Genomic DNA, 24,113 nt, shown 5'->3' on the forward strand with positions numbered 1-24,113 from the left:
TTTCTCTTCTCTCTCTCTCTCTCTCTCTCTCTCTCTCTCTCTCTCTCTCTCTCATACACTTTAACGCATAGTGTCCATTCACTTTGTTTGTGTCCATTGCACTCTCTCATTAAGAACGGAAGGCTCTCCCTTCCATAAGAACAAAAAGGAACCTTGAGCACAGTTCGGAGCACTCATCTTGAGCAAAGTTCAAACATTCATTCCGCTGCACCTTACATTGGTATCAGAGCTTTGGCAGTGTTCTGTATCACTCAAGGAAAGAACCACAAGAATCACAAGATTTTTTTTTGCTTGTTGCAGTTGCACGAACCCAAGTTCGCTTGGGTGTGTAATCGTGTTTTTGAAGAGTGACAGGAATCCCAAGAAAGAAGGGCTTGTCCAGCCTCCCCTTGTGCCTCTTTTCACTCATTGAGAGCGGACCGTGCACTTAGCGGCCGGCCAATAGACGTGAGGTGGGAAAAAGAAACCTTGGTGTGAGCGCAAGGCCGCCAAGGGGTGCCCGCGGAAAAGAGAAAAACTCGGGTGAAGAGAAGATCCTTTTCGAACACAGATTGCAAGCGAAAGAAGAACCCAAGAACCTCAAGACCCCCAAGAACCCAAGTTCCTCGTGAACTTAAGAACCCAAGACCACAAGAACCCACGACTTCCGTGGATGGTCATCACTCGAAGCGGAATGGATACTTCGCTTGGAGATGATGAGCATGAGAGAGGCGAAGAAGAATTTTCCCCACCAGGAGGTTTTTCCGACCCTTCCCCATCTACTCCAAGGATTGTGCTAACTCCTATGGAGGCTTTCGACAAGAGGATGATGAAAAGGAAGTTAGAAAGCGAAGAAAGAATAGCAGCCATAGAGAGCAAATACCAAGAAAGAATGACAGCCATAGCGCATGAGAGCGAGCAAGCACGCTTGGAATCCAAAGTAAGAAAAGCAGAAAGAGAAGCAAGACAAGAGAAGGGCTACCAACACATGAAAGAGTTGTGGAGACTTTTTTTCTCAAGTGTAGGCGTACTTTGCACAGAATCAGGAAAAGGAGCCTCTCTCACTCCCTTCTTCTCCCAAGCATGACACACAGGATTTGCATGATTATGAGAAGCATGATGAATTAAATGATAATGATGAGCATGATGATTTGGATAACAATGACAAGCAATGATTTGCATGATCAAGACGTGATTTCTCCTAAGCATGATGATTTGCATGAAGATGACGTGATTGTTCACAAGGATGATGTGTTAATTGATACTTTCTCTAGTGAAGCTAACCTCATTGTAGATTCGATCAGTCACGAAGAACCGATCTTGGCTCTCGAGCCTAGATCCAAAGAACCCCCTCAGGGAACCGATCTTGGCTCTCGCGCCTCGGTCCAAAGAACCATTACAGAAAGTACAAAAGCATCAGTTTTCAGCCCTTAGATCGGTCTCGCCATCCCCATCGTCGTCATCGATCTAGCCTAGACTTGCATCAGTCACATGCATCCACTTTGTACCAGTTTGTGCAATCAATAGTAGACCACCCTCGCTGACGAGAGTGGGGCCTTCGGAGGAGGGTTTTACGTCGTCTCTGGTGTCGTATTTCTCTTCTCTCTCTATCTCTCAATCTCATACACTTTCACGCATAGTGTCCATTCACTTTGTTTGTGTCCATTGCACTCTCTCATTAAGAACGGAAGGCTCTCCCTTCCATAAGAACAAAAAGGAACCTTGAGCACAGTTCGGAGCACTCATCTTGAGCAAAGTTCAAACATTCATTCCGCTGCACCTAACACCTCTGGTGTGAGGCGACAAGATGTGTTGTGGTAGTAGCTCCTCCGGGTGTCCAGTGTCTGCTCTAAAGAAGTTTGTGATGTGTCTCTGAGACTTGCTAGCCTCTCCTCTCATCAGGCTCTCTCTATGTCTGCGCAGCTCGAGCAAAAACAAACCCAAGCATCTCTAATCCTCGTACCTCATGACTTTGGAGAGTGGTCCAAAGCCCTCTCTGAACAAGCAGGGGAAGCGGCCTCGTATCTCGTAGTAGACAGGGCAGTGGCATGTGTAGTGTAACTCTGTCTCAGGCTCCATGTCACACAAGGGGCATGTCTTGGCCTCTGCTGGTACTCCGCTGTGTCTCCGTCTCCCAGTCTCGATCCGCAGCTGGTGTGAAGATGTGCGTATCTGCCCAATAGCACACTGTATCCCATGAGACAAGTGGGTGTCCATGTATTTGGGCCTCGTCACAAAACCATCCGCTGTAAGCTGGAGAAGATGCTCTTTGTAGAAAGCCATCTTCGTGCCGAGCTCCTGTGCTAGCTGTATCCATGTCCTCCTGGTGTCTGGTTGAGTCAGGTCCTCGCGAATGAACCTAGTGGTCTCGGATTGTGTAAGAGTCAGAGAGGGTGCATCCAGTGAGTACTGGAAGGGGGGCAATCTATCTATACTGAACCCATGTGCCTGGAACCATGACGTCATCTCCCCATACCAACATGTTGTGACTCCTTGCATGGCTAACTGTCGAGAGGAATCAAGTGCAAGGTGGGCGTATCTGTCTCTTGGAAGTTCCCACATGCGGTGTATGAAGGAAACAGATCTGGTGAGCACCTCAACTACTAGTGGGGGGGCAGCTAGCTCTGCTGGGATAATGGCACGTGGTACTGAAGCCTTGGCTCTAATGAGCCGCGAGATCATAGAGACCAGAGGCTTCTCCATGTCCCCCATCCATCAGTGCGACCTATTCTCGCGTGATGATCCAATGAAGGCCCCCATATCTCAGCTCCATAGAGCAATGCAGAAGCCACCAAAGTGTCAAAGAGCCAAAGCTTCGTCCGAGGCTCCTGAAACTGAACCTATTAACACATCCTCTCTAGTCTCCCCAATGTCGAATGGGCTCTGATCAATCTAGTCTCTGTTGCTCTCCTCAAAGAAAATGTTGGTCCACTAAAAACCACCCAAGGTAAGTGTAAGCATCTGTATATTCCACTGTCTCCTGGCCATATGTGAATGCGGGCGCTAACTTCTTGATCCACTGTGGGGTGGTATTAAATACCATGACCTTGGTTTTACCAAGGTTGACAGACAAGCCACTTTCATGGACAAACCTATGCAAAGCATCCAAGTAACGTTGCATCCCCTCCGGAGAGTCGGAGATCAACACAATGTCATCAGTATATAACAATAGCGGAATCCATGTCCCTGCCAGCGGTGCACCTCTATCACCATCTCTCTCAATGTAGTCAGAAACCTCATCCACATTCATACCAAATAGAGTAGAAGAGAGCAGGCGACCCTGCTTCACTCCAATAGTGGAGTGAACCGGTGTAGATAGACCCTCTGCAGTACGTACATGCCCTACTACTCATCTATATAATGCCATGATCCCCCAAACGAGCTCTGTGGGTACTCCCATCTCCTGTAATATGCGCATCAATCTAGCTCTGGTTACTGTGTCAAATGCTTTGCGGAAGTCCACAAAGCTACAATAAATCCGTCTCCCACGGGATCTACCCTCCTCGATAATGGCCCTCAGTGTGAAGATATGGTCAAGAGTAAGAAAACCTCTCCTGAATCCTGCCTGCCCAGCTGCACGCATTCCCTCTCTCTCTCTCTGCCCATCTACTCAGCTGCTCCTCAAGAATGGATGCGTACAACCATGCCAATGTGTGTCCAATCATGATAGTGCAATAATTCCCAGGCTCCATAGGGTCTCCTGATTTGAAGATAGGTACAATCGTAGATAGGCTCCAGGTATCAGGTAAGCCCTCACACATGGCACGGTTAAACATAACTGCTAGAAGCTCTGCTAGTAGATCTCTGGCATGCATGAAATGCTCAGCCACTAAGCCATCATGATCATATGCCCTCCCAGTCCTCATCCTGTCAATGGCCTTCTTCACCATCTCAGCGGTGAAAAAAGCACATGTGTGTGGGCATGGATCGGGTGGGTCGGCGGGAAGGGGCTGCTGTCCAGAAACTGTGTACAAAGATGATGCGTACTGACCCCAGGTCTCTGTAGAGGTAATGGCAAGGGGGGGGAGGGACAGCTCATGAAAGAGCCGCCATGCCTCACGCGAGTCCTGACTCAAGAATAGCTGGTATAGATCTTGCTCTAGTCAAGCCAAAAATGCCCTCTTCTTCCGCCGCACTAGGCATCGGAAGTCAATCTGTGACTGTCTGTGAGTGATGTCCCCCAAAAGCACTTCCCTTTGAAGTTTAGCTCTAGTCTGACGGCATTCCTCATCATACCAGTTGTTCTGAGGCATGCTCCCAGAACGACGTCTCTGCTCAGGCTGTGTGTGTGGGTATGCCTTTGTTGCTGCATCCTGTAATGGCTGTATCAGTATAGTAGTAAGCTCCTCCAGAGGTCGCCCTAGCTCCTCAGTGGATAGGCGTATGAAGATCCCGTCTATGTATACACAATCCGTCGCCCACGTGAAGGTGTAGCGTGTAGGGACCGCTACCTATGGAATGTGTGCTACATTGAACTGGAAGGAGATGGTCAACGACACAATAGCATGATCCACTGCCACCCCAACAGGTCTGGGCCCAACTATGAGATCCTGGATACTAGAGACGAGGCTCAGCTGTGCCATGACATAATCTATTGTGCTTGCTCCATGTCTATGTGAAAAGCATGTGAAGCCTCCCGCAGCGAAAAATCCCTGTAGGCCATTCAAGATGGCCAATCCATGTGCAGTCCCCATGTCTATCAAGTGTCGTCCATACTCAGTATGTTCCCCGTCTTGTGATATTCTGGATAGGCCCGTCTCTGCAACATCCAGCTCTCTCAGCATCTCCTCTAAAATATCATAAAATACCATCTGATGATGGGCAATCCTAGCATTGAAGTCCCCTAAAATGATAATGTCACCATCTCTAGAGAATTCCCATATGTCATCATCCAAAATAGAGAAGGGGGATTGTCCTCTGAATGGTGCATATACTGACGTACTCGAGGGAAAGTAGCAAATAGCAATGTAAAGATATCTGCCAGTCTCTGCTCTCAATCTCACCCACATGTGCCTAGCTTGCTCATCCCTACGAGCTATATGTATCAATGGCTGCAACTCCTCTCTGAATAACACTGCCACTCCTCCTGAGCCCCGCCCTCTAGAGTCATGAGATATCAGGATCAAAGATGCCTTGGGTCGTTTTTGCTAGAGCTGCGAAGACACAGGGAGTCTCTTGAGGAGACTAGGCAATGGGAGACATTCACAAAGGGAGATCACTAACTTCTTTAGAGCAGGGACTCAGCAGCCAGATCAGCATGCTTCACATCACACTTCAAAGCCCACTTCTACCAAAGGTATATTAGTGGACAGAGCCACTGAGCTCGGGAGAGCTAGACGCCCACGTCTACGGGGGTGACCACAACATCGACAAAGGGTCCATCAGAGAATCAGGACTATTCTAGCACGACATGGGAGACGCCCAGTACGACTATTTACAGAGGTGGACATTGACGAAGCTCTTCAACGACCAATGTAATACTTTCTCGGACACGCCTGATGCCAGGCATCCTCGGGCATGGATGATGATGATGGTGATTTCAGTCTGAAAAATTTAGTCTTTTAGTTTAGTTTTTCACTTTACTTCATTTTATTTTTGTACCCAGACATTGGATTAGATCCACAAGGATTGTATCAGTTTGGTCTCATAGGTCATTTTGGCCTTTTGAAGACATTTAATATAACATTTCATATCTCTCTCTCTCTCTCTCTCTCTCTCTCTCTCTCTCTCTCTCTCTCTCTCTCTCTCTCTCTCTCTCTCTCTCTCTCTCTCTCTCTCTCTCTCTCTCTCTCTCTCTCTCTGTGTGTGTGTGTGTGTGTGTGTGTGTGTGTGTGTGTGCGCGCGCGCGCGCTCGCCAATGCTGGCAATTGCTCCACCTTATCTCCCTCTACACATAAAAGCACACATTAGAGCATATACACATTCTCACTCACACACACGCGCACGCGTGCACACATGCACAAAGCAATGGAAGGCCTTTAGAGGAGAAGACCAACACCAAAGGAAGGAGATGGCTTCACCTATGGTCAAAAAAGCAACCTTCATGATCACAAACAAGCGGCTCTCCACCGTCCAGAAAGAGATGAAGGAATGGAGGATGGAGATGGAAGAATGGAAAGTGGCTTTCCTTCGACTATGTAAAGAAGAGAAGGAGCACGTTTACAAAAAGATTGCTCTTGTAACAAACTTGGACGCCCCAAGTCTAGATTCTATCGCGACACAACAGAGATTCACTTCAAAACAATTCACAATTCAAGAGAGAGTCGACACGGCCCAGTGTAGTTCCGTGCCAAAAGAGATTGGTCCCAAAGACTAGCGCCCCTTTGGGTATTTCTTTGATATTAATCTTTGAGCAAAGTACAACTCCCACGGGTGCTCGCTCTCGCACTCTACGTCCAGATGCTCTGAGAAGTGAGCCCCCTTGGGTCACTTATAAACATTACAAGGGGTGCTAAAAGCAGCAGAGCCCCAAACGCATGAAACTAAAAAGCAACTCAATCCCAAAAGTCGCCCCTTGGCAATTGCCCATAAATTGGCACAACTTATTAGTTGGGCATACCACGTCATCAGTTTGTGGCATACCCCCCTCTTGAAAGAATTGTAATCGCCCTCGATTACGCCTGCAAAACACACATGCCATAAACCAATTCTGTAGACACTGACTCTAAGTACCGACGCACTAGACGCGACACATCTATCACTTGTACAAAGGCGACAGTTACATCACTGCACATGACATCACATGACAAATCAATCATAGAGAAATTTATTCCAAATCTCAAACCATGACTGCCAGCTTCATAAAGTCATACATCAGAATATTGTTAGCCCAGTAGTATCCCTGAAACCCAAAGGGGACATCAGTGAATCTATTCAATCGAGGTAATCTGTGACAAAGGAGCAGAGTGACTCCCCTCTTGTGCAATCTCTCTGCACCAGCCTTGCTGATCTGTGGGATCTATTGGAGTAGACAATGCTAAACTGAATGCTTCAAGGTAAAGTTCCAAAATCTGAGGAGTATGTGCTAGGTCCTCCTCCTCCTCCTCCATCCACTTCGCATCTTATGCCAGATAGGTCTTGAATTTAACCAAGAACCGCCGAATCACTTTACCTTTCATCTTTCTTTCCTTGTGTGCCAAACTCTGTTCAAGGATGAGTATCTCCTCGCTCTCTTCCACTTCGGGTTGCTCATCAGGCTCCCCATCAACTGGCACCTCACCTTTAAAAGGTTTCAAGAGACTCACATGGAATGCATTGTGAATCTTCCAAGTATCGGGCAGCTTGAGTCGAAAGGAGACATCATTTATCTTTTCTTTAATATGGAAAGGGCCATGATACCTCATGCTAAGCTTTGGAAAAAGCCGCTCGTTTCCCTTTCGTTTCCTTAGGCGTGCCTTCTCAAAACGTAAGAGCACCCAATCGTCTTCTTTTAGTTTCAAATCTCGTCGATGTCGATCTACTGCGTTCTTATGTCTTTCTTGAGACTTCTCTAAAGCCTTGCGGACCTTGCAAAAGCAGTGTCCAAGTCCCTCGTGTACTGGTCAGCTTCAAAATCTTGTCTTTAGTGCTGAGAAAGGGTGGAACCTTCTGAGCACCCTCAAACATCTCAAATGGCACCTTCCCCATCAAAGAGTAAATTGTGTTGTTGTAGGCAAATTCCACCAAAGGCAAAAAAAATGGTTTCGTTGAAACCAAAGCTTGTCCCAAAAGGCCGTCTTGTAGACATCTCCCGGAGCGATTCTGATCTGATGATATCCGCTTTTCAAATCAATCCTGCTGAAACAAGAGGATCCTTGAAGTCTATCAAGAATATCATCGATCCTGGGAATCGAAAATCTGTTCTTGATAGTGATTTTATTGAGAGCTCTATAAATATTTTTTTTCGAGAAAAAGATCCTTCTATTAGTTACTAAAACTGCCCATAGGGTTACAACCACCTCTTCAAGAGAGGGCTACAACAACCATGGTGGGAGACTCTCCCAATGAAAAAACCAGCATATGTACAATGGGGCTATCAAGAAATGGGGGGAGGGCAAAGCCACACAGGTGGTCGGTAGTGCCATCGGAGTACACCCTGGACCATGGTGTAGAAAGGCCAAGGACGCCAGAGTCGAAGGAAAGCCTCTCTGCGCTCCCGCATGCGGTCGGAGCTGCCATGTAGTCCCTCGAGTTGTCCTCTGAAAGTGTGGATCAGCTCTAGCCAAAAATCACGTACAGCTGTTGACACAGGGCGAGCCTCAAAGATGCGGAAACAACGGGCCCGCCACATGAACCAGAGTGTCAGGCCACTGATGAGCTCCCAACACTCCTCTCTCTCACTGTACCGCTCCTGTGGAGTAAGCTCTGTAGCAGGCTGAAGTGTAGGTCGCCCCTCTTGCATCACTATCATCCTGCTGGTGGAGGATAGCTCAAACTAAAGTGCCGGGCCCGTGAGGGTGGACCAAGCCGCTGCTCCCCAAGTATACTGTCGAGCCGTGGAGAGAGCACGCATCAGCCGAAGAACTCGTAGCCACACCTGCTGGGCGGAGGGACAGTCCCAAAGACAGTGACGCTGACTCTCCACAAGATGGTGTCACAAAACGGGAGCGTACACGAGCACTTAGAAAATCTGAAAATTATAATTCTTTGAAAACATGAGAGAAGGGAGAAGATCGACACAGTATTGGGGACCAGAAGATGGGCTGGTCCCCCCCCCGTTAAGAGTATTCTTTTATTCAGGGAGAATTCTTATACAAGCACGAGAACCCGAGGAAACCCCTTCGTTCTGTAATCTTAGACCCGAAGGTCGTGCTTTCCCATAAAGGGCTTGGGCACAAGGCCGTTCCTTCCCGTAAGGGACTTAGGCACGAAGCCATACTTTCCCGTAAGGGACTTAGGCGTGAAGCCGTACTTCCCGTGAAGGGCCTTCCCCTAAGACGGGAGATTCCTGCAAAACAAACCACACAAACACGCGACAACAATTCGTATGGCGAATCCACAATAGATACCTGTCGCTCTTGCGCGGGAAAAGCGACTTCCGTGCTTCGTAGTCTCGCGATCTCTTGCGGCAGAGCCTTCTCTTGCTGATGTTGGTACCTCCCGTGAGTGAGGGCATGTGGTGTTTTTATAGCTCCCTGGCCACGGCACGAATAACTGCTCGCATAGAAATCGCGGCCGGGTTTTTTTTTTTTTTTTTTCCGCTGTTCTACCCGAAATAGGGAGAGAGAATTCGCTGGCTGGTTTTGTTGCTTTATCTTCTAAGTGGCTGCTCACTTATTAAGTGGGCGGCCGGCATATTTTAAAATTGGTCTGAACCTGCCCAAAAACTCAATAAAACCTTATAAGTTAAAACCAATGCATTTAACAACACTTCCCAGGCGTCCCTGGATGCAACCACATGCACGAATGCAATGCAAACATAGATTCCTCACGGGAAAGCATCTGCCTTCCCGCGATTGTTCCTGCTTTTCGTAAAAAGCTTCATTGAACCCATCTTTATTCTTGTGCTTGCGTTCTTACGCGTATTTTCTTACTCAATTCAGATTTCCTCCTTAGCCTACGGGATGCCCCCTTACTGATGCACCCGTTACCCATCATGTGACGCATCAGGGGCACTCATAACCCGGCCCTTTCCACCGAACTTACGGAAACTCCTTCGCGATGTTTACCGTCACCCATCAAATGACACATCAGAGTTGTCCGTTCCTGATGGCAGTTCCTGTAGCTACAATCTTTTAACAGTTCTTAGTGCACATAATAAAATATCCTAAAAAAGAAATTAATCATTAAAAATAAGAAAGTAGTCCAATTAGCAACATCCCTCTGGCTTCTAAACAGTTGACCTCAACTGTAGTGCTTGGACATATACCCCGAGTATCTCGGGATAAGCTGCTAATTCCTCCTGCGTCATCCACTGAGCATCTAGATTCGAGTAGTTCTTAAACTTAACCAAATACTTCCGTGTTATCTTTCCGGATTTGAGAGGCCGCTCCTGATGACTTACTATTTGCTCCGGTTGGAGTATTTCTTCTCTTTCCTCAACCTCAGGAGGTTCCTCAGCACTAGGCTGGCTTGGAGGCGGTCCCACATACGGCCGGAGTAAACTGACATGGAAAGCATTATGGATCTTCCAATTAAGCGGTAGCTCTAATCGGAAGGTGACATCATTCACTCGCTCAGTGATCTTAAACGGCCCATAGTAACGGGTAGAAAGTTTTACCACCTTCCCCTTATGAGACGCTTGTTTCTTAAGTCTTGCCTTCTCAAACTTGAGTAAGACTAACTGTCCGACTGTTAAGTCTAGATTCCTTCTGTGCTTGTCTGCAGCTTTCTTATGCTTTTCCTGAGAGCGTAGAATAGCTCTCCTAACTTGCCCGTAGGCGGTGTCCAAATCTCGGACAAACTCATCTGCTACAAAGATCTTATCCTTAGTTAAAAGGATGGGTGGAAGCAAAGGCTTACCATAGAGAATCTCAAAAGGTGCTTTCCTCGTCAATGAGTGTATGGTATTGTTATACGCATACTCGACAAGAGGCAAATATTTCTCCCAGTCAGATTGCCGGTCTGACACATAAGCTTTTAACATGTCCAATACTGTGGAATTGGCTATCTCACTTTGCCCATCCGTTTGAGGATGGTAGGCAGATGAAAAATTCAGCTTTGTACCAAGATTATCCATCAAGGCACGCCAAAAATTTCCAGTCATGTGAGGATCTCGATCGCTCACAATAGACTTAGGCATTCCATGATGCTTAAAGATCTGTGCTAGAAAGACCCTAGCCATATGATCTGCTTTGATCGTTTTCTTGACTGGTATAAAGTGTGCTTGCTTGCTAAACCGGTCCACAATGGTCCAGATCGAGTCATTTCCAGTCTGAGTTCTAGGGAGGTCCATGATGAAGTCCATGGCAATACTTTCCCAAGGTTCATTAGGCATAGGCAATGGTTGTAGCAACCCAGGCGTCTTATGCCGATCATACTTCACTTTTTGGCAAACCAAGCATTCCCTGACATACTTATCAATGTCTGCTTTAAGGCTAGGCCAAAAGAAATATCTTTCCATTGCTAAGGTCGTAGGGAGAATACCCCGATGACCCGCATAAGGCGAAGCGTGTGCTTCATCCATGATCTTCTTTCTTAATGGTTCCGCCACACATATGGCCTGATGGTGGTAGAGATAACCGTCCCGAATGGAATAGCGAAACTCATTCTCTCCACGATGTAGCTTTTCCCAAATGGTGGAGAAGTCTGGATCATTCGGATACAAATCCGGTAGTGCTTCTAATTCTTGGTGATACACCGAAGTGATAGCGTTCACCCTTGGCCGCCTAGACAATGCGTCTGCGACCACATTCTTACTCCCAGCCGTGTGAAGGATCTGGAAGTGAAACATAGACAAAAAGTTTGCCCACTTCATCTGCTTCTCAGATAGTTTCCGTTGCGTAAGAAAATACCGCAAACTTTGGTGATCAGTCTTGATCTCAAAATCCGCTCCTAGAAGATAGTGCTTCCAATTGGATAAGGCGTGAATCACAGCCGAGAGTTTCTTTTCGTAGATTGATGCATGCAACTCTGCATCCTTAAGCCGTCTGCTTTCATAAGCCACTGCATGGCCTTCTTGGTTTAACACTGCTCCGATGCGATCGCCTGAAGCATCGCAGTGAACCTCAAATGGTTTCCTTAAGTCAGGCACTATCAAAATAGGTCCATGGCTTAGCAAGTACTTGAGCCGATCAAAAGCTCCTTGTTGTCTCTATCCCCATCTGAAAGGAATCTTTTTCTTTGTCAAATCATGAAGTGGTCCTGCTACATGGGCAAATCCTCGGACAAACCTTCGATAATACGAACATAATCCCAGGAAACTACGTACATCATGTACCGTAGTGGGAATAGGCCAATCTTCTACCACTCGGATCTTGGCAGGATCCATACTCACTTGATTGTGAGAGACTATATGGCCGAGATAGTGTATCTCTGAGAGAAAGAACTCGCTCTTCTTTGCATTCACATGCAACTCATGCTTTCGCAATTCTTGAAACACTAAGTCCGAGTGCTTCCGATGTTCCTCTTGACTTAGAGAAGATGAGTATGTCGTCAAAGAATACTCCCGTAAAAGCTCAATACGGGCTGAAAATGCGGTCCATCATGCGATTGAACGTCGCAGGAGCATTGGTCAAGCCGAAAGGCATTACCAAGAATTCATATAGTCCAAAGGTTGTGCGGAAAGCAGTCTTATGGACATCCTCAGGGGCGATCCGTATCTGATAATACCCACTCTTTAAGTCTATGCGACTAAAGACACTGGCACCCTGCAACTTATCAAGTATATCATCAATCCGAGGGATCGGAAAGCGATTCTTGATTGTGATCTTGTTTAAAGACCGGTAGTCTATGCACATTCGAAACGTGCCATCTTTCTTCCTCTCTGAAAGTTTGAAGTTGAGTAGGAGAAAGGTACTTAGTTCGCTTGCCAGTGCCCTCTGGCTTCTTAATGATCATCCTCTCTAGATGGAGGACGTTTTCTTCCTTGGCCCCCTTGGTCATCGTAGACCCCTCTTTGTCTTGCACGATAAGTGCTATGCTCCATCTTTCTGGGCGTCCCAGTTGAGTGCAAATCCTCAGCAATGATTGCTGGCTCCATCATCCTCTGAAGAGTATCATGCGGATACACTTTCATACTCTTTCGAAGCTGCGGTTAGAGACCCGCTTCGAACTTTCTTTTCTTTTCCTCGTCGGCAATCTTCATGAAGGGAGTGACCTTCAGAAGAACCGACCAATACTTGTCCACATAGGTCATTACTCTTTCATGTTCCTTCTGGGCAAGCCAGTCCCATTCCTTCCGTATGTCCTGTTCGAAGTCAGGTGGAAGAAATTGTTCATAAAATTCAGATTTGAAGCTCTCCCAAGTTCTGGCCTGAGAACCTTCCAGAATCTTGGCTAACCACCAATTACTTGCCGTTTCCTTGAGGTGCATCCCCACATGGCGTAATTTGGATTTTTCTATCAAGTGCCCATTGGTAAAGGCGACTTCAAACTGTCTGATGAAGGACAGTGCTTTGGAGATGTCTCTCCATCCGTTGTAGGTTTCGAACTTGATGTCCTTGTCGCCCGATTTGAAGACTCTCATGCGATGTTGAGACTTGCGACCATGCTTCTTGAATCGAGGTTTATCTTTAGGTTGATGTAGGGTAGTGGCAGTAGTAGCGGCTTCCTTCTTCTGACGAGATGATCGAGAAGTAGAAGTATAATCAGGAGAGTAAGATGGAGATGAGATAGAGATGTCCTTGCTCTCGTCTAGCAAAGAGAGCGCTTTTTCCTGGCCTTTCCTTGAAGTAGGCCGTTCATTCCGATCCGTAGATCCTTTGTGCACCTCGGCACGTTCTTCTTCTCTTGCCTCCTGTGGTCTCACGCCAACAGTGTTGTCTGGATGCTTGGCTGCATCAGTTCCATTTGTTTTCTTCATTCCGCCCAAAAGCTTTTGGACGTCTGGCAACAGTAAAATTTGTTGCAACTCCGCAAGCTGAGCTTGCACTTGTTGAAGCTCCTCTTCAACGCTTCTCCCTTGGCTCGACATGGTTCTTCCCGTTCTTCCCGGTATCGTCTTTCTTTGCAGAGAAAGAGAGGAGTCCGAGCTCTGATACCACTGTCACAAAACGGGAGCGTACACGACCACTTAGAAAATCTGAAAATTATAATTCTTTGAAAACATGAGAGAAGGGAGAAGATCGACACAGTATTGGGGACCAGAAGATGGGCTGGTCCCCCCTCCGTTAAGAGTATTCTTTTATTCAGGGAGAATTCTTATACAAGCACGAGAACCCGAGGAAACCCCTCCGTTCTGTAATCTTAGACCCGAAGGTCGTGCTTTCTCGTAAAGGGCTTGAGCACAAGGCCGTTCCTTCCCGTAAGGGACTTAGGCGTGAAGCCGTACTTCCCGTGAAGGGCCTTCCCGTAAGACGGGAGATTCCTGCAAAACAAACCACACAAACACACGACAACAATTCGTATGGCGAATCCACAATAGATACCTGTTGCTCTTGCGCGGGAAAAGCGACTTCCGTGCTTCGTAGTCTCGCGATCTCTTGCGGCAGAGCCTTCTCTTGCTGATGTTGGTACCTCTCGTGAGTGAGGGCATGTGGTGCTTTTATAGCTCCCTGGCCACGGCACGAATAACTGCTCGCGTAGAGATCGTGGCCGTTTTTTTTTTTTTTTTTTTTTTTGCATTGTTCTACCCGAAATAGGGAGAGAGAATTCACTGGCTGGTTTTGCTGCTTTATCTTTTAAGTGGCTCCCTACTTATTAAGTGGGCGGCCGGCATATTTTAAAATTGGTCTGAACCTGCCCAAAAACTCAATAAAACCTTATAAGTTAAAACCAATGCATTTAACAACACTTCCCAGGCGTCCCTGGATGCAACCACATGCACGAATGCAATGCAAACATAGATTCCTCGCGGGAAAGCGTATACCTTCCCGCGATTGTTCCTGCTTTTCGTAAAAAGCTTCATTGAACCCATCTTTATTCTTGTGCTTGCTTACTCAATTCGGATTTCCTCCTTAGCCTACGGGATGCCCCCTTACTGATGCACCCGTCACCCATCATGTGACGCATTAGGGGCACTCGTAACCCGGCCCTTTCCACCGAACTTACAGAAACTCCTTCGCGATGTTTACCGTCACCCATCAAATGACACATCAGAGTTGTCCGTTCCTGATGGCAGTTCCTGTAGCTACAATCTTTTAACAGTTCTTAGTGCACATAATAAAATATCCTAAAAAAGAAATTAATCATTAAAAATAAGAAAATAGTCCAATTAGCAACAGATGGTCACAAGCTGCACCTGCGGCCAAGAGACCACTATGCACTAGCCAGCTCCCAACTGATGTAGCTCTGTGTGCGACCAGCCACTAAAACAAGGTGACTCACCTCGACTGTCTGGAGTCCCACAACCTCTCCCAAAATGCTGTCAAGAACTCAATTGTGAGACCCTCCTCCTACCAATGAGGTGTTGCAGCGTTGCGGGCCTCTCTGTGTGCTGCTAGTATATGACGTCCCAGATGAACAGTGTACTGGAAGAACGGGACTCCTGGATGGTGTGCAGAAGAGAAGGGATCTCTCCATAGCCACTCACCAGGATCCCACTGTACTCGTGCCAATGGACAACACTCCCAAGCCCACAGCCTCCAGTGTCCAGTCTCAAGAGCTGCTGGGTCAGGATCTATGACACAAGTCCTCCCACAGATGCCCACTACTCGCATCCTCTGAAAACAGCACTCTGCCACCTGTGGGGCCTCTACTGCAACTCGTTGAAGGTGTCCCCCACCCTAGAGCTCGAAGAAAAGGGAGGGAGCAGTCTCTGAGCAGGCCCTGACTGAGATGAGAACCTCCAGTCGTGTGAAGTCTCCCATCCACCGGGGTGCTACTGGCTTGAGAGGCGTGAGCCACTCAACTGGAACTGACTCTGAGATGTCCTGGCACATGCTGTACACCCCTCTCATGCCCTATAGAGCTGGAGACTCTGCACCTCCTCTGACAAACCTGTGAACTCTAGCCAGTCACCTAAAGAGCGCGTTGGACCCGCTGCCATGGGACCCCAGGAAACATGAGGCCGACTACCAACCAAGTGGCCTCTCTGAGTGCTAACCATGGGGTTCCATATGAGGGGCTGCTGTAGGCGCTCCTTCGTGCACGTAGGCTGTCTCTGCTCCAAGCCACGCCGCAAGAGCTCCCAAGATCGAAGCAAGCTCACGGCAAAGCGGTCCTCCAGTCTCCTGCTCAAACCAACTCTGCGCATCTCTGTAAAGATCCATCGGGTCGAAGGTTGCCAAGGGCCTCCTGCCTGAGGCACCCTAGCACGAAGCCGCTGTAGCAAGAACTCCTTCCAGGGCTCCTCACCTGGAAGAAGTCCTCTAAGGGCTCTGCTCTGCTGTGCTGGATCAATGATCCCAAGCCCTCCCTGTGAACAAGGAAGAGTGATGACCTGCCAAGCCACTTTGGCTCGGGCTATCCGAGTGTCATGTCCTGACCAAAGGAAGTTCCTGATCAGCCTCTCTACCTGACTGATACAAGAACTCGAGAAGATCCAGCAAGAAGTGATGTACCACATAGTCGCCAACAACACCTGGTTGGCAACTACTACTCTGCCTGCCAAAGAAAGTCGTGCTGAGCTCCAATGTAACAACTTTCTCCTGATAGACAGGAGAAGGGGAGCAATCTGTTGCTCGGGAGACAAGTCCAAACCCACTTGACAACCCTAAGTACCGAACTGCAGTCCCTAGGGGAATCCACCTAAAACCCTCTCCTGGCATCCAATCGGGCATAGGAGCACTACCAACCGAGAAAGCCATTGTCTTTCTCCAGTTGATCAGTGCGCCCGATGCACAACAGGTCTCCAGAGCCTGCTCACACCTGTGAAGGTTGGCCTCCTGGCCATCTAAGTACAAGACTGAGTCGTCGGTAAACTCAGCATCCAGTAGCTCATCTCCCCGAATAGGGAGTGCTAAGCCCCGTAGACCAACCTGCTGCGACACCAACAACCTGCTCATCGCCTCAGCATAGAACAGAAAGAGGAAGGGAGCAAGAGGACAGCCCTGTCTAACCGAGCGTGTAAGCATGAAGCGATCACCTCTACCTCCTGCCAAGAGTACCTGACTATGAGCATGTCTGTGCAGAGCTGACACCCCTCTGATCCAAGCATCTAAGAAGCCCATCCTGCATAGAGTGCCCTCTAGAAAGTCCCAGTCAACTCTGTCGTATGCCTTCTCAAAATCGAGAAGAAGAATCACAAGGTCCTCACCACGGAGCCGTGCCAGGACAGAAGCCTCCCAAAAAATAAAGATATTGTCAAGGATACTGCGTTCCTTGACAAAACCTGTCTGAGTCCCATGTATAAGGCTCCCTAGAAGTGGCTGAATCCTCAAACTCAGAGCCTTGGCAAGAATTTTGTAGGCTAAGTTGAGGATGGTGATGGGGCGCCACTGTCGAATCTCATCCAAGGAGCCACCCTCCTTGGGAATGAGGTAGATCAGGCCCTCACTCATGCTGTCAGGCATCACTCCTGTGTGCAAAATGTACTGAAAAGCACTACAGAGATCTAGGCCAAGCAGGTCCCAGTACTCCAAGAAAAAACTGGGAGTCAACCCATCCTCACCGGCTGCCATGGGGGAGGGCCCTAAGAGCTGTGTGCAGCTCCTCAAGCTGAAGTGGCAGCTCAAGCCCCCGCCAACTAGCTTCAAAGGGCGACTCCAGATGTTGGTTCGCACAGATGTCAGCGTGATTTCAGTTACATGGTTTCACAATGGACAGATTGCCACTTTTCAGTACTCCTTGGACGCACCATTGCTCGCACTGACTCTCAGCAAGATAGTCAGACGGGATCTTACACAGCTCGGTACACAGAGGACCTTGCTGAGCCCCCCTCAAGAGTTGGGAAAGAAAATGGCTTTTTATAGAGAGCACTTTCTTCACACTTCCGAGGATGGTTTTGTTGTGTGGCCGAGATACATGGACTCACACCTCTCGCATGGGCTCCAATGCGTGACAGGTCAGCTTCGCACTTCCTCTCATCAGCTACACATAGAGACAGGGAGATATACTTCGACACCAGCAAAGGAGCGGATATGCAAGCTATGTGACATTGAGCCAGAGACGGAGGAACACTATATCTATCAATGTCCGATGAATTATGAGATTAGGGGACGTTTTCATTCTCTCTTCAAAGATGGCTTCGAGCCCTTGTCTAGAGTGATGGATTACACTGATCAGAGATGTCTTGGGCTTTTCCTATTGGAATTACGGGGACCCACACAAGACTTACTACAGAGGATGAGGTGCTCCAGGCGAGGGCCCATCCAAAGGCCAGTCACAGACTACTTCCAAAGCGGCCCTCCTCAGGCAACAGACTACACGACAGCCCGCCCCGCATCACGTGGGACTCTGCTAGAGAGACAAAGATCAGCAGATCCCAGCGCCCACGGCCTCCTCGCAGATTACGCCGCCGATTTGTCTACCAACGACGTATCCACGCTATCATTGGGAGATACAAAGCGACTCCTACGAGGTTCTTCACAGAGCATGAGATTGATATCATGTTGCAGAGACCCATGAGAGAGTTCATGTGATGACAAAGGACAGGACCAGGCCCCAGCCACCTCGAGCTCAATGGGCTGCCCTTATACCAGCCCACCCACCCCCCCTTCTTAGTGGTTCAGTCTTTACTTCAGTACTTTATTTTTGTATTGGACACTTTGACACACCTAATGAGTATGTGATGTATTGGTCTCATAGGTCCTTTAGGCCTTTTGTAGACGTTAATAAACATTTCATTTCATATCTCTCTCTCTCTCTCTCTCTCTCTCTCTCTCTCTCTCTCTCTCTCTCTCTCTCTCTCTCTCTCTCTCTCTCTCTCTCTCTCTCTCTCATCGACCGAGCTGGGAAGATCCAGACGCCCACGACTGCGGAGGACTACACAGCATCGGCGGAGGCTGCATCAGAGGATTCGGATCACTTTGGCTCGACATGCACGACGCCCGGTTAGACTACTGACCATGGAGGAGATTGATGAGATCCGCCAGCGACCGATGCTGGATCTCTTGTGATCTAGCTATCCTAGCTAGCTGCTTAGTTCACACCTAGTAGTTTAGGATTTCATAGTATTTGTTGTGACATTTGTCATTTGATTTTTGTCATTGTTGTCATCTTGTTACTCTGACTCTGACTTTGTATCAGATCCACCACATTGTAACTTTCTGGTCTCATAGGTCACTTTGGCCTTTTGAAGACGTTAATATAACATTTCATTTCATTTCATCTCTCTCTCTCTCTCTCTCTCTCTCTCTCTCTCTCTCTCTCTCTCTCTCTCTCAAAAAAAAAAAAAAAAAAAAAGCTATATACTATGTACAAGAGACCTCTCGGGATCCTCAATGAAGCCAATCTCCCAAAGGAAGTACAAACTGGAGGAGACCACTATGTGTACTAGCTATACATCAAAGTGGCATAAAGGATGAGTGCAATATAACCGGCCTTGGAGGTGCTTAGTGCCATGTAATGTGTCCCCGATCCATACTAACAAATAAGGAACACGCCTATCCTCCAAGAAACAAGCGTCTCCGTCGTTCTGCTCCCAACTCCAACCAGATAGCCATCAAGGTAGTAGATGTAAAAGAAGGCTGTCAGCCCAATATATGAGCATAGAAAACCTTCAACATAATTCATATCATAATGCAGCAAATCATAGCAAACACTATATCATGCGGAGGGAGATCAAACTGGTGCACAATGGATGGAAACATATCAAGAGATCCATGTTTATAACTCAAAGATGTAAGCGTGAAGACAGGATATGTGGGAGAGCCCTCCTATAATGAGTGTGACCCTGGAACTCGCAATAGCCATGCAACCGCCCTCCCCATCAGAAATACCAACTCTGATAAGCAGACAACACACTGCCCGTCAAACCAGCTGTGTATATGGGCATAGCCAACAACAATAGCATAGTGACTCCTACTACTATGTAGTACAAGGCTGATACCTCAGGTCGTGGCCAGCATGTGCAACCCACGTGACCAACGGGGAGCCCTACATATGATCTTTTTAAAATGTGGACAAAATCAATATAAGGTTGTGTGAAACATATTTATGAGAGGACAACATTTGTCCTCAACATGAAAATTAATCAGAAATTCACATCCTCAAGAGTGAGGCTTCACTAAGTGGAAAGTGGGGCACATGGCAGGAGGAGACTTACGTGTCTAACATGTCATCATGCAAGAAAGATGTACATCATCATCCTCACATGGTCAATCACATGCTTTATGCAACCTGGGCATCCTAGTAGACTAGAGAAAGTACACTCCAAAAGGTACAAAACGTAGGACAAAGCCCACAACTCTCAACAACAACTGGTTGCACAAGCCCACTCGCATGATATCAGTGCTATGGCACTTATATGCAATTGGCCCCTAAAAACAACTCACTTATCTGCTATTTAAAACAGAGTGCTAAAAAGCACTAGAAGTCAACTGCATAAGAAACTGGTGCCCTGAAAGCAAATCCCAATGTAAAAGCTGCCACAGCACATCCGGACGCAGCTGTCACATCATCAGTCTGTATGTTGCCATGTCAGTATTTCCTGTACAATCCCAAGAATCGAGCACCAATTCGTTTGTGCAGCTCCGCTTAGACTTGAGCATCGAGGTTTGCTTCAGATCCACCCCACTCTGTCCAATCGTGTACAATCATGATGCGTCACCATTTTGTGACACTTAGCAAAAAAGGGTTGAATATAACTGTTTTGTACATCTAAAGCCATAACCTTGATAAACCAACACAGCAAGAACATTGGCATGTTAAACTATCTCAAATGAATTAAATTTTCGTCTACCTTCCCTATTTACATACATCTACATGAAACCTAGAAAACCCCAGATTCATTCGAAAAGGAAAGTGCAAGTCAAAGCCTTAGGGTTGTCATCCACAAGACAATGTAAACAATCGGATCCATAAGCATAGTGCTGACTAAAGACTACAACATCCACCCTAACACGTCACAATCGGTGCCGGATAGTGAGCAGAACTAGGTGTTAAAATATGCACCTGAGATAACACACACACACACACACACACACACACAAACAAGCATACAGCAACACCATGAAAACCCCTCTTTAACAGCAAGAAAAATATCTCAATGCTAAAGAACTTTGCACCGTATATGATTACAAAGTAAACACTAGGACAAACCCCAAACCTGCACATTATGTATTGTGTGCTGTTCTCATTGATCATCTTTTCTAACCTAGCTTGCCTTTGAAATTTCCCATCCCTCAATACTGAAATTTTCAATGAAGAAGATAAGTCAATCATAACTTACCTGAGGCAATGAAGAAGGGGAATATCCAACTCCTGGAAGATGAGACCCGGGTGTTCCACAAGATGCCATAGAGATCTATTTGAAACAATCAATACTATAAGGCACAACCAGGCACGTCCGCAAAATTAGCATAACAAATTTGTTTTCAATAAAAATGAGCAACAAAAATGAAATCATAATCGCATATCTGCTGTATTTTTGGGACAACTAGTAGCTATGTCTCAAGATAAATGTCAACTTTTGAGACAGCGACAAGAAGTAGAATTTTTTGACAATGTTAAGTTTGACTGCCAGGCTATTTAGCAATCTCAATATTTATGGTGCTTTAATATTGATATCAGTTTTTTTTTAAAATCCTAGGAGAAACTGCGTGTTGCGAGGAGCACCTAATTTCAAACTACCTACAGGAGACTAAGTTTCACGTTAAGAACTAATAAGACTTTTCAAAACAAACTATGTCAACAAGTATCCCAAGCTTGAAATTTCTAAGCCCACATAACCTTTATGCAGCAATGCTCAATGTTCACATGTCCATACACCATTCCAAAGATTTACTAAAAAGCAAGTACCAAAAGAAATTGTCAAAATGCTTGGTTAACACAAATGTCCTTGATATCTCCACTGCAAGGGCAGGAGCTGCTCTATATCAATTCCATGTGTGTTGAACCACTCTGCATTTGTGCCTACCAAAATCTGGTCTCCTTGACCCCCACTAGTTGTCTAGATGCCTCAAAACTTAAAAGCTCTATATGAGAGTCTTATCTTATGCTACCTCTCCTATCTACTTGTTAGGTGCAGCGGAATGAATGTTTGAACTTTGCTCAAGATGAGTGCTCCGAACTGTGCTCAAGGTTCCTTCTGTTCTTATGGAAGGGAGAGCCTTCCGTTCTTAATGAGAGAGTGCAATGATCATAACAAAGTGAATGGACACTCTGCGTGCAAGTGTATGAGACTGAGAGATAGAGAGAGAAATACGACACGAGACGTTGTAAAACCCTCCTCCGAAGGCCCCACTCTCGTCGGCAAGAGTGGTCTACTATTGATTGCACAAACTGGCACAAACTGAATGCATGTGACTGATGCAAGTCTAGGCTAGATCGATGACGACGGCGGGGATGGCGAGACCGATCTAAGGGCTGAAAACTGAAGCTTTTGTACTGCTGTCCAAAAACGCTATTGGCTGAATTCTGCAGCTAATTTGCTGCTGTACCAAAAACGCTACTGGCTGAAATTCACCAGGACCGAAAACGTTGACGGTTGCTGATCTCTGATGGCCGAAAACTGCTGGTCTTTATGGTGGTCAAGGTTGAAATCTGTTGTTGCTTATCTGCTGAAAATTGCCATGCAAAAGGGGGCAACTTGTGGCGATGATGCTGGGAAAAGAAAACGCTAGGCCATGAGGTGCTATGGCGATGCAACTGGATCAAAACGCTAGGGCTAAGGTCTTCTGGGCGATGAAGCTTGCTGATGAAAACGCTAGGGCTAGGAGGTCTCTGCTTGGAGGAAAATCGCCACCAAGGGAGGGATCTTGCTGAGAAGTTGCCTGTTGAGCAAGGTGCTCCTGCTGCCTCTTCTGCCAATTAGTGCTAGCCTAGGTTTGCTTATATACAAACTTACTCAATTTGCCCTACCTACTTTCCAACAAAAGTCACTTAAAAATAATAAGTGAAAAATGTCAAAAATAGGGAAAATACGTCTATGCACTGTAAAAATGCTAATGATGGGTTTTGATTGTAATCTGATGATCATGTTATGTGCAACCAGAGGATATGCATCTAATCTAAGTGTCTGGATATGCACGGTCTGCGAACAGACTCACAAAAGTGCTAGATCACTTCCTATTCTAGATTGACTTGACTGACTGAACCCTGGTCATGCTGTAGCTTGTCCACGTACACATAGGGTTAGATGTGTCACGTGGCATCCCCTCCTTTTCAAAGTGAGGTACTGGTACCGAACTGTATGGCGTCGAGGGGGATCGCCAATAGCATCCGGAATCCTGGAAGAGACTCTTCGCCGGCCCACTCTGATGTGTGCGTCATGCGGTACTTGAACTTCATAAAGGTCTGCAAAGTCTTCTTCTTTGGGCCGCGCCGAAAGCGACACAAAGTCTTTTGAGGCTTCTTCGATGCTTGAACTTCATCTAGAGTCATGCTTCTTTCTTCTTCAAGAATCTCCATGGCTGAAAATTCCTAAAACCATTTTAAACACAAAACCATGAACATACCTATTCCACGTAAAGTGAGTGGAAAAAATCATGTCGTCCTAATAGACTGTGCATGCAATGTAGATGAACAAAGAGACGGAGTGCCAAACCGTTCACCACACACACACAAACAATGAGATCGAATCTGTCTCTTATGATCTAAAGCAATCAACTGTGGCAATTCACAACGGAAATGCCCATGCTTGGTGCTCATACTTTCATGTGCTCTTTCTACAACTATGTCATTCCAAGGAAGCGACATGGAATGTGGCATCCTTGAATGCATACTTTCCAGCTTTTCATGAACAATCCGCATACATTCGTGCTCATTCATGAGTGAAACGTGCTCAACGTACAATATGTCATGCCTAGTAAAAGGGATCACATAAGGACGTTGACTAACATACAGGAAACGATCACGAATGAAACACTCGATCAATGCGTGCGTACTAATCATGCGAACACATAATACTTCCCGTGAGGGTTCTTTGGACCTAGGCTCGAGAGCCAAGATCGATCCTTCGTGATTGATCGGATTTGCAACGAGGTTAGCTTCGCTAGAAAAAGCATCAACTAACTCATCATCCTTGTGAACAATCACGTCATCTTCATGCAAATCATCATGCTTGTGAGAAATCAAATCTTGATCATGCAAATCATCATGCTTGTCATTGTCATCCAAATCATCATGCTCATTATTATCATTCAAATCATCATGCTCATCATTATCATGCAATTCATCATGCTTCTCATAATCATGCAAATCCTGTGTGTCATGCTTTGGAGAAGAAGAGACTGAGAGAGTCTCCTTTTCCCGAATCTCTTGCATCTGTGTCTGAACTTGAGAAAAGAGTCGCAAGAATTCTTTCATGTGTTGATCGCTCTTCTCTTGTCGTGCTTTGGTCTCGCAGTTATATTCTACTTATCTTGCTATGTTCTCACGATGTATGGCTGCCACTCTTTCTGTGTATTGACGCTCTATGGCTGTCATCTTTCCTTCGTGTTCACGCTCTATTTCTGCTTTTCAGTCTAACTTCTTCTCCATAACAACTGCGGCAACTCCTTAATAGGAGTTAGTGC

The 24,113-nt window shown here is 46.6% G+C and overlaps 1 protein-coding gene across 1 annotated transcript in view; it reads right to left on the bottom strand.

Moving 5' to 3' along the window:
• LOC147446455 (uncharacterized) overlaps nt 1-24,113 on the bottom strand; it is a 75,459-nt gene that overhangs the window by 25,385 nt on the left and 25,961 nt on the right. Inside the window, exon 3 of the mRNA XM_086526237.1 lies at nt 20,828-20,902. Coding sequence (XP_086382363.1) covers nt 20,828-20,896 — 69 coding nt within the window. The 5' untranslated portion in view covers nt 20,897-20,902. The remainder of the gene's footprint in view (nt 1-20,827; nt 20,903-24,113) is intronic.

The sequence above is a fragment of the Adiantum capillus-veneris genome, chromosome 12, assembly GCF_014529385.1.
Source record: "Adiantum capillus-veneris isolate H3 chromosome 12, ASM1452938v2, whole genome shotgun sequence".
In the NCBI taxonomy this organism is placed as follows: Eukaryota; Viridiplantae; Streptophyta; class Polypodiopsida; order Polypodiales; family Pteridaceae; genus Adiantum; species Adiantum capillus-veneris.